Source organism: Helianthus annuus, chromosome 14 (assembly GCF_002127325.2).
Source record: "Helianthus annuus cultivar XRQ/B chromosome 14, HanXRQr2.0-SUNRISE, whole genome shotgun sequence".
Lineage (NCBI taxonomy): Eukaryota > Viridiplantae > Streptophyta > Magnoliopsida > Asterales > Asteraceae > Helianthus > Helianthus annuus.
The window spans coordinates 116,423,001-116,434,884 of NC_035446.2; the positions used below are offsets into that span (position 1 = coordinate 116,423,001).

Sequence of the window (11,884 nt, forward strand, 5' to 3'; positions counted from 1 at the left end):
TAGTAGACAATTTAATAGGGTTTGTATTGGAGCATGAAGAAGCCAGTGATTAAAATGCAGGGACCCTCTTCAATGGACCATTTAACCACCTCATAAACTACATCAAGTGCCGGTAGGTAGGGTTGTAAACCGTCTAGTCAACCTCGGATCTAAGCTATTGTTTGATCAGCTTCATGACGTATGTTTCAACTCATCTTGAGTACGAGGAGCATTAAGTATGGGCTTGATTAAGGGTATCAATCGTGTCGATTAAAGATCAAAAGATTTTGGGTTAATGGGTTGAAGAGGAGAATCCAAACACAAATCTCATATATTTATTTGAAAGAATTTCATATATCCTCCTCTAAACATTTATCAGGTCAAAGACATCAACCACAATCCGCATCAAGTCAAAATCGTGTCACGTCCAAAACCACATTTGTTTATCTCGAATTTGGAGTGCCTTGAATTGAAATTTGATTGACCGAAATGGTGGACGAAGGCAGCGACCATGAGAGGCTTTTCTATTTTCTTTTACCAAAACGGGTAAAATGATTATCGTTCAAACAAAAAACCACGCAAAAACCAAACGCGCAAATTCACTTCATGGACAAAAAGGGTGACGAGTGAGTTAACAACCAAGACCAAATAACTAATTTCTCAAAAGCCAACTTAAGCCTTGATGAGTGGGAGAGGTAGCCGAATTAGGATATCACTACTGGCACGGACTGCGCAGGAAGTAATATTTTGACTTGCCATAATAACCATGTAATTTACTTTTTCGATAATAAAAACTTCTCTATAACATGCAAAAATTAAATCTATAAGAAAAACTTAAACCACAAGTCAAATACCCTTTTTATACAAGAAAACTAAAATGCAATCTAGACCGCTATGAGAAAGATGATTTCAGTATCTCAAACGTCAATTCTTTGATCCCAGAACTTGCTGCTTAACCTCTTCTATCTTTGATGCCAATTCATCTCGGTTTCTCTACAAAATGTAAAAAGATCAATATAATTTACCAAAATTCCAGCTACATAAAAAAAAATTAAATGAAGTATTTTTTTCAAACAGTCAACAAAGTCACACATCCATGTCTTTCTGGAACCTTTAAAACGCAATTCAGCCACAGCCCACTTGATCTTTGATTGGTTATGTTAACTTGCACTGATGAAGACATATAGCAGTAGGATTACATACCTTGAAGAGCAAGTAACGTGTAGTGAACCAGATACTGTAGCCAAGACCAACCAGTTCCATCAATTTAGGAAACTGTTAATAGAAAATAAAAAAAGAAGATAAAAATAAATTATAAGACAGGTTATGATATATTAAGATTTTAGTTTAGCAGGCACAGAAACCAAATAACACACCAAAGGTATACGATCAATGGATCCGACAATGTTTGCAGCTAACCAGAGGGCTGTAACGCCGCCTACACCAAGCAAAGCAATTGAAAAAGAATCTTCAAGATCCAACTACAGAACAAAAAACGACCAGGCATGTTATCATTGCATATAATGTAACTAATCATCTTTATAATTCAGAAACAAAAGAGTTATTTCTAGTTTGCAGAAAGCCAAAAGCAAATGAAGCTATGAAAGCCGGTGGTGCTCGTCATGCAGTACTTGAAGAGATTATAACAAAAGTTGACGTTGTCATACGATTGGCTGAAGAACAATGGGGTTGGAAAATGACTAATTTTATACATGGCCCTTATCAGTTATTTCTTGATGCCAATGTAAGCTTCATTAACTCTTCAATTTTCTTCTTACATTTATGTAACGAATTTTATTTTCCATTAGTCATTATTACATGTCGTGGGATATTACATAGACTGGCCGTTGTCCGTTAACGAGCATGGCCATTAACGTGCCAGCTCAGCTGTTAACGGACGGAACACCGCCCCGCGTCACTAATGGCGGCCGTTGGCTTCCTCAATAACCCAATAACGTCGGCTGTGCATATTTTGGACCGTGAGTTTTGAGGAAACAAGTGCTGCAGCTTGTTGTGGTTGTGAGAGAGAGAAGGATAATAAGAAGTGGCGGCAGTTTTTGTTTCAAAATTAAGGGTTTCTGCATCTTCATATGCCAGACAGAATAGAAGTCATAGGCCAGGATAATTTTCGCTGTGGGCTTCGTAATTTTTTAAAAAAAGGGGGGCTTGAGCTGCAAGTGTTTTGGTTAGTCCTTAGTTTAGTGCAATTTTAGTTTTATTTTAATATGATGTAGTTTTATTTATTTATATGTTATTTACATTTAAAAAATATATTGAATAGAAAGTCTAATGATTAAATTTTTAATGATTGCAGTGTAGTTATTCCACAACGCCAAATTATTGAACAGATTAGTTAATGGCACTCTGTTGACTTGGCAGCACTTTTTGTTAGTTAGTGGAATCCTAAGTTAATCCACAACACATAGCCTTATGTATGAGTCCATTTGGGTTATGTTTTAATCACAAATGGGTTAAATAGGCTAAATAAAACCTTTTGACTACAAGGGTACCGGAAGCGTATTTAAATACATACATTCCCTTCCCAACGATACTATACATGTCAATTTAGGTTTTTTCAACTCGGGGGTCTCAACGGAAGCAGCTTCTGTATCTTCTAGGATAGAGAAAATGTTTGCCCCCGTCCAACCCTCCCTAGACCCTACCATATGAGTTATGATTGGGATAAATAGCCATGAACAACAAAAAGATAACACACCTCCATTTTGAGTTTATTCAGGAATTCAAAGTGAGGGAACTGATCATCTGCAGCATCAGTAGCATCATCATCAACTTTGAATAGACCAAATCCTCCAAACCCGCTATTCTCCTCAGATTGACCATCGTTGACCGGCCCCTCATCCTCGGTTTCTTCTTTGACATGTCGATTTGCTTCATTTGATGCGACCTCAGGAGTTGTTGCTTCTGTAGATGAGTAACTGACAACGTCCGGTTCATCTTTAACATATTGGTTCGCCTCACTTGATGTTTCCTCAGAAGCTGTTGCTTTAATGGATGAGTAGTAGTTATAGCGTAAGCCTGTAAAGCAAAACAATTAGGAACCCATTTGCTTCCACAGATTGAATTGGCACTGAATGAACATCTCTGACAGTAACATCTAAAAAATTGTTGATCATACACTTATTGTGGAAACGAATCATACTACCTGAAGAAAAATGGATGCAAACTGAAAGGATAATTCTTACTCCAAATCTAGAACAAACAAAACTGCTTACCAAACAAGGCAAATTGGATTTAAATTATCCGAACCGGCTCTTTTTTCCTAACTCAGTTATTTACTCACAGTAGTCCGAACTTTTTCATTTTTGGCCGATAATAGTCTGCCGTTAAAAATATCTTAACAGAGTTAAGTTTTTTTTTTTTCGAATTACAAACTGATGTTTTAGGGCTTTTGATCAGAACTAGGATACGAGTCGATTAATGTAAAATCCACCTCAAAACGGTGCTCCAAACGGCTTAATTTTTGTTAATTGGAAGTTTAAACACCCGAATTGAAGCACAGTTTTCGTCGTTTGGGCAGTATTTCGATGTAAATTTTACATCAATCGAATCGTATCCTCGTTCTAATCAAAAGACCTAAAACATCGGTTTGTAATTCGAAAAAAAACTTAACTCCGTTAAGCTATTTTTAACGGCAGACTATTATCGGCCAAAATTGAAAATGTTCGGACTACTGTGGGTAAATAACTGAGTTGGGATAATTATCAGCCAAAAAGAAGCGGTTCAAATTATTTAAATCCAATTTGCCACCAAACAATAATCAATCACAACAAAAAGTATAACATCAAATTACACATTCCTAAAATAAACTATTCGAAGAAATCAAGCCCTAAATACTCGAAATTGAGAAACTATTCAAACAAATTCTAACAATTTTCCACTAATAAACTGTATTTAACAAATTTAACAGCAACAAACTCATACTCAACTAAAATTTGAACGAAATCTAGGGTTTATAGTTGCAACAAAAAGTAAATAGTTAAGAATGCGATTGTGCACCTGCATTATTGAGAGCAATCGAGTTCGATTTCAATGGCAGAGAGGATTTCCATTGCAGACTGCTGATTTGAGGGGTTAAAGATGTAAGATTTGATAGACGATTTGGGAGACAACGGGTAGAAGTGCAGAGCTCCATTTTTGTAAAAGATTTTAGGGTTTTAGGTTTCAGCTGGGTTTTATAGTTTGCACCGAATTTTCTAGATGATAAAAATATAACGGATAAAAAAGAAATGAAAATAAAAATATACTACTGGGTTACGGCGCGAGTTTTAATAAATTTTTGAGTAAATTTACATTTTAGTCCTTAAGGTTTGTTCTAAATTACCACTTTAATCCAAATAAATTTTTTTCTCATTTGGGTCCCTACTTTTCCCATTTTGATCCAAATTATTAACTCAGTCAAAAAAATCCCAGTTAGCTCAGGGGTATTTTGGTTAGTCTACAATTATTTTTTTCTTTTTGCCATTTTCATTAATCCCTTTTAAATATATCTTTTTTCTTTTAGCTATAAATTATTATATATTAATAATTAACTAGTATTTTCCCCGGCGCGCGTTATGGCGGCGCGCGACGGATGGAAACGTATAGTAAGACAAAATACGATTTGTAAAACTCAGTGCGTAAAAGACAATTACAAAAAAGTGTAAAACACAAAGGTAGACGCAAAGTGCAAAACACAATGTCTAAGACATTTCATAAACACAATACATTGGCATTTGCAAAAGTAGGAATTATAGTCTAGGGGTTACAATTGCAATTTTTTTAAAGTTTGGCGGGTCTAAAAATGGAGTAATAATGCAATGGGTAAAAAAACAAAGTCTAAAAAAGACAAAGTGTAAAAGTATAGGGGTGGTGGCGGAAATGTGTAAAAGATGAGGGGGTGTTGGTGGAAATGTAAAAGAATAGGGTTGGTGCGTAACTATGTAAGAGCTAAGAGGGTGATGGATGAAAACCAAAGTAGAGGGTTGGTGCTGGCAAAGTTTGAAAGATGAGGTTGTTGACGTGTTGTTTTGAAAATTCAAAGTATAATGTTTAGGGACTAAATTTGCCATTTTATGAAACTTTAAAGATTACATAGCTAAGGGGCTAAAATTGCAATATCATGAAAATATGAGAGGCAAGGAGGCAAAGCCGGTGAGAAACCCACCGACTTTGTCCTTTAAGATTGTATAGAATATATGTTTACTTTAATATTATTCTTTAAAACTAATGTTTTTAATGTAACTTTTTTTACAGTATATAATAAATTTCCTTTTGCTTTTACAAAGAGTTGGTCATTTCATATATACTAGTTTTTTTATATCGCGCGTTGCGACGAAGCCGAGCAAATGATAACGTAAAAAAAAACGTGATTTGAAAATAAAGCATTTTGTTTAGAAAGTCAAACCATTAGAAAGATTTAGTTTAACATTGTACTGTTTTGTTTTATAATACCAAATATATACTTTATTTTGAGTACAACTTTAGTTTTAACAAAACTTATAAGGGAATACCAGGGAAAGTTTTTAGAAAAAAGTTATAAACATAAATTATTAAAGAAGTATCAAATTAATCGATAAACTAATATGTGTTCAAAAAAAAAGAAAAAAACAATTACTAAAAAAAGGTAAAGGAAATATATGTTACAAAAAAGAAAAATACATTGTTAAAAGTAATAATAATAATAAACTATTATAATGTATTAAATAATAAAATAATAAAAAACTATATATTATTGTAAAAATAAAGTTACTATTCATCAATCCTCGTCAACAATATATATATAATTAAAGAAGTATCAAATTAATCGATAAATTAATATGTGTTCAAAAAAAAAGAAAAAAACAATTACTAAAAAAAAGGTAAAGGAAATATATGTTACAAAAAAAGAAAAATACATTATTAAAAGTAAAAATAATAATAAACTATTATAATGTATTAAATAATAAAATAATAAAAAATTATTATTATAAAAATAAAGTTACTATTCATCAATCCTCGTCAACAATATATATATATATATAATATTGTATATATACAACAATATCTAAATACATAAATTACAGCCCCTTTTTATTCCACCTCCACCACCACCATCATTTCCACCTCCTTCGTCGCCATCATCACCACCCACAACCATCACTACCGCTACAACCACCACCGGTTACCAGTTTAGTCCCACAACTCCTCCACAACACCCAAACCACCACCACCACCATCACTACCCCAAACCACCACCACCGTCACTACCCCAACCATCACCGGCTACCACTATCCCCATCGTTCCTCCTGCCTCTGTGCACCAACGTCACCACCACCGTTCAATTTACTCTTTTTTTTTACAAAACCATAAATCGTAATTCCCCATAGCCACCACTCCCTCCATTAATTCAACCTTCCCCCATTGATAGCCTGTAAAAAAACCTCTAAAAACAAAGGCAAAAAACAAATCCTTCACTCCTTCGTCAACTTCAATCAGATTAATGACAACTAAATTAAATCCTTCTCATTCCCACTCAAAATCCAAATAATTTAACAATCAAAATCACAGAACCAAAACATTTTAATTTGGGTAAATTACATTTTTCGTCATTTATGTTTGTATCGGATTGTAATGGATAGCCTTTAACTTTAATAATTACAGTCACAATCATTTATTTGTAAAACTCATTACACCCTACGTCCTTTGGCCCTAACCTAGTTATTTTTCATAGTTAAATCTAGTTATGTGGACCTTACATGAGGGTAAATTTGTCTTTTATCTATTTAACATATATATATATATATATATATATATATATATATATAGGATTAGGATCATGAGTGAACAACTTCTTGAGAGTGAACTGAGTGAACTAATTTTGGCCCTTGATCATTTTTTAGATTAAAAGGGTAAGATTGACATTAGCCAATTACTTTTAATTAAAATCCTTTAATTTTCTCCTCTATTAACTCTCTCTCTCTCTCTCTCTCTCTCTCTCTCATTTTTTATTATTTCTCTATTATTTTATTATAAGAGATTGAATGGCTAATGTTTTTTTTTAAATAAACTGTTATGTTCCTTTTAAAATTAAATATTAAACCTAATTAAATTATGACTTTTAACATATGTGTATACAGGTCAGTATATACAAGACTTATACACTTGTGTATTATTACATCTTGTTTTCACGGGTTAGTATAAACCAGATTTATACACTTGTGTATTCTTCAAGTACATATGTGTATACGGGTCGGTATATACCAGACGTATACACCTGTGTATTATTCAAGTACATAGTGTATACATGTCGATATATATCAGACTTATACACTTGTGTATTACTACATATTGTTTCCACTATACATCTTTTCATCAAACATTGATCTAATACATATATGTATGGAGAATGTAATTAAATATTTTTATTTGTGTTCTAGCTGGAACAATATTTGATAATGTTTGTAGCTTTTTTAAATTATAAAATATTAAGTTAGGTAATATGTGAGAGAAAAAAAATATAGAGAATGTAATTAAATATTCTTTTAATTGGAAAGAGAAATTTGGAGAGAGAAAAAATTAATTAATTAAATGAAGATAGAAATATACAATTATACCCTTATGTCTATTAAAGTACTTGTAAGTTACAAAAGATAATTACAATCTTGCCATTATAGAAAAATCTAGATCTACAAAATCAATGGTCAGGATAAGTTCATTTTGTTCACAAATAAATCATTGTTCACTCATGAACCCTACCCTATATATATATATATATATATATAGGAGAAGGATCCGTTAGGAACCACCCTTTATTGCGAGAACCGCGAGAACCAGTGTGAACACAAACAGTAATACCTAAAAAAATCTAAAAAACACCCAATTTTTTTTACTGTTTTTTTTTTTGTAAAAATCGCTATATTTCGTTTATAATAAAAAAAAATTCGAGTCACAGTTATCCATGCACATGTGCATTTGTATCATTTCTTTGACAAATTCCGTAATTCATTACAAATATTAGACAATTGCACTTTCATTTACACTACCACGTGTAATACACTACTTTTTACGTTAACAATATTATAAATGCATATGTGCATCTATATGTATCAACATGAAATAAGGTGTGTTAGTACACCACTTTCTCGTTCATCTATCATTCCATCCATAATACACAAACATGCACATGTGCATTTTTGTCATTTCTTTGACAAATTCCGTAATTCATTACAACTATTAGACAATTGCACTTTCATTTACACTATCATGTGTAATACAATACTTTTTACATTACTAATATTAGAAATGCACATGTGCATCTATATGTATCAACATGAAATAAGGTGTTTTGGTACACTACTTTAAATACACTTTCCCTTTCATCTATCATACCATCCATAATACACTACCATTACCTCCTACCATCCATAATACAATACCATTACCTCCTACCATCCATAATACAATACCATTACCAATATTTTCACTTTATTACATGTATGTAAACACCATTTATACCATCCAATCAACATATTACATCATAAATTGACAACTATAACCAAACCATCAACCACTAGATATAACTAACCAAAAAACTTGTATATGGGCCTACTTCTCCATTCAAAATCACAAACTTTTTGTTTCAAAACACGTTATATCATGGTTATACCTAATGATGCACATGTGCATTTTGAATATTGGTAATGTAAAAAGTAGTGTATTACGAATGGTATTGTAAATTAAAGTGCAATTGTCTATTCTTGATAACGTATTATCGAATTTGTCGAAGTAATGATACACATGCACATGTGCATGGATAATTGTTACTCGAAAAAAAAGTTTTTTTTTATGGTAACGAAATATAGCTATTTTTTTAAAAAAAAAATTTGAGTGCTTTTTTTTATTTTTTTTAGATTTTATTTTGTGTTCACATTGGTTTTCACGGTTCTCGCAATAAGGGTGGTTCTCGCATTAACCTTACCCTATATATATATATATATATATATATATATATATATATATATATATATATATAGGTAGAGGATCCTATACATTAATTAAAAGTGTGAGAAGGGTGAGAAATATTGTGGTGATGACACGTGTACTCAATTTAAATTAATTCAAAAGGGTAAACAAGTAATTTTCTTATTGATTTAATTAATTGATAACCTTCCATAACCGCCACCCTTAATTATAGGAATACGAATTAAGAATTAATCTACGAATTTGTGTCATCTCGTTCAGAACTGTATAGTGTTACATGTGTTACATAGTGTTATATGGTGTTATATAGTGTTTCTTTGGTGTTATATAGTGTTATATGATGGATGTATAGTGTTATATAGTGTTATATGGTGTTATATAGTGTTATTTAGAGTTATATAGTGTTATAGTGTTATATTTGTCTAATAGCATGTCTATGATAGATGTATAGTGTTATATATTGACAATATTGTTATATAGTGTTACATGGTGTTATACGGTGTTATATGGTGTTATATGGTGTTATATGATGGATGTATAGTGTTATATATTTCTTGTAGCAGTTACATATTTCTGGGTTTTTTAGAATGTCCGAATTTTAAAATAAGTTTAAAATTGAATCGCTAGAATTTAGGAGCGAATCGCTAGAATTTAGGAGATGTTACCTAATTTGAAACATATACAAAGACACTATTACCCCTACAATTTTCAAATCAGTCCAAATAATTAAAACACAATTTATAATTTGGTCCATATTGATCTCAACCATTAGATCAAAGATCTAATGGTTTAAAACACTTCTCACACTTTTAAATTAATGTACACTATCCCTACCCTATATATATATATATATATATATATATATATATATATATATATATATATAAACAAAAATTTTTAGGGAAATTGGCATGTAATAATCCCACCTGGACCTTATTGGCCATTAATAATCCCACCTCAGAATATTCCCCCCACCAGTCCCACCTTTCACCTATTTTCCTACAATGGTCCCCCGTTAAAAAAAACTTAACGGGGTTAAGCTTTTTTCCAAATTACATACAGATTTGGGAAATTGACCTGTAATAATCCCACCTAGACCTTATTGGCCATTAATAATCCCACCTCAGAATATTCCCCCCACCAGTCCCACCTTTCACCTATTTTTCCTACAATGGTCTCCCGTTAAAAAAACTTAACGGAGTTAAGCTTTTTTCCAAATTACAAACAGATTTTTTAGGGCTTTTGATTAGAACGACGATACGAGTCCATTGATGTAAAACTTGCCTCAAAACGGTGCTCCAAATGATGAAAACGGCGCTTCAATTCGGGTGTTTAAATTTTAAATTAACCAAAATCAAGTCACTTGGAGTACCATTTCGAAGTAAGTTTTACATCAATAGACTCGTATCATCGTTCTGATCAAAAGCCCTAAAAAATCTATTTGTAATTTGGAAAAAAGATTAACTCCGTTAAGTTTTTTTAACGGGGGACCATTGTAGGAAAAATAAGTGAAAGGTGGGACTGGTGAGGGGAATATTCTGAGGTGGGATTATTAATGGCCAATAAGGTTTAGGTGGGATTATTACAGTCCAATTCCCCTACAGATTTTTTAGGGCTTTCGATTAGAACGACGATACGAGTCCATTGATGTAAAACTTGCCTCGAAACGATGCTCCAAACGATGAAAACGACGCTTCAATTCGGGTGTTTAATTTTTCAATTAACCAAAATCAAGTCACTTGGAGCATCATTTCGAAGTAAGTTTTACATCAATGGACTCGTATCATCTTTCTGATCAAAAGCCCTAAAAAATCTGTTTATAATTTGGAAAAAAGCTTAACTCCGTTAAGTTTTTTTAACGAGGGACCATTGTAGGAAAAATAGGTGAAAGGTGGGACTGGTGGGGGGAATATTCTGAGGTGGGATTATTAATGGCCAATAAGGTCTTGTTGGGATTATTACAGGCCAATTCCCCAAATTTTTATTCTGTTTCACTGCTAATCCTTCTTCCCCAACCAGCACCCAACCGAAAACCCTAACTTTTTGAATCCAAAACTTCGTGAAACGCAGGTAACGAAACAACGAAATTGATTGAGGGTTTTTGTTTCCCATGTAAAAACGACAAGAATAATGTAAACAAAACGTATGGGTTGCGAGGTTTAAGCGAAGACGAACAGTTTCCGATGATGTACGAACTCTGGCGAAGCTCTAGTTATGCGGAAACGTGGGAACAGAGGAATTTCAAGTTACCCTAAATGTTTTTAAAAGGGGATCAGACCAACTTTCTATTGGCAAACCTTGTTACTAGCACCATCAACAGAGATTGTAGAAAACTGTGTTTCGGCAGCCTTATCCAAGGAAATGGAACCTACAGGTAACATATCTGCAGGTGATACCTGCAATATGTACGTAATAAGTATAAGCCTATTGAAAAGAGGAGAACTGTTAATATTCTATAGCTTATCAAACATTTAGATTGTTTTCCTAAAGCAATTATCGCATATAACATTTGATTGACTATTTCTGTGATTGTTGCCTTTAGCAGAGGTAAGCTTTTCTAAAATCAAGTTAAAAATAAATTATTTACTATCTACAAATTCGCAGGAAAGACATAATTAATTAGCAACAATATCCATAAAAAAATGAAATTATGGAGAAGATTGACTTTGATTTGTAATGTTTGATTCTGAAAATGGTGGTTGGATTGGGGTTCTAGCAGCTCCTAGAAGAATAAAGAGAGAAGATGACAAAGAGATTTAGAAGAGAGAAAGAGATATATATATTATAAGTTTGTAATTTTGTTTTTTTATTTATAAAATATTTTAATTAGATTGGTTAAAAGAGTAAACTGCCCTTATATGAATGGACTTAACTTAAAATTTTAACCTAGTTAGACCCAAAGGACGTAAGGTGTAATGGGTTTTCTAAATAAAGGACCGTGATTAT

The 11,884-nt window shown here is 32.5% G+C and overlaps 1 protein-coding gene across 1 annotated transcript; it reads right to left on the minus strand.

Annotated features, from left to right (window-relative positions):
• Positions 1 to 731: 731 nt before the first annotated feature.
• Positions 732 to 4,182, minus strand: LOC110909104 (protein CURVATURE THYLAKOID 1D, chloroplastic). Its single transcript, XM_022154113.2, has 5 exons — positions 3,997 to 4,182; positions 2,696 to 3,015; positions 1,356 to 1,460; positions 1,183 to 1,254; positions 732 to 972 (listed from the first exon to the last, which is right to left on the minus strand). The coding sequence occupies exons 1-5, from the start codon at positions 4,130 to 4,132 to the stop codon at positions 904 to 906; spliced, it is 702 nt and encodes a 233-aa protein (XP_022009805.1). The 5' UTR covers positions 4,133 to 4,182; the 3' UTR covers positions 732 to 903.
• Between the last annotated feature and the right edge of the window lie 7,702 nt (positions 4,183 to 11,884).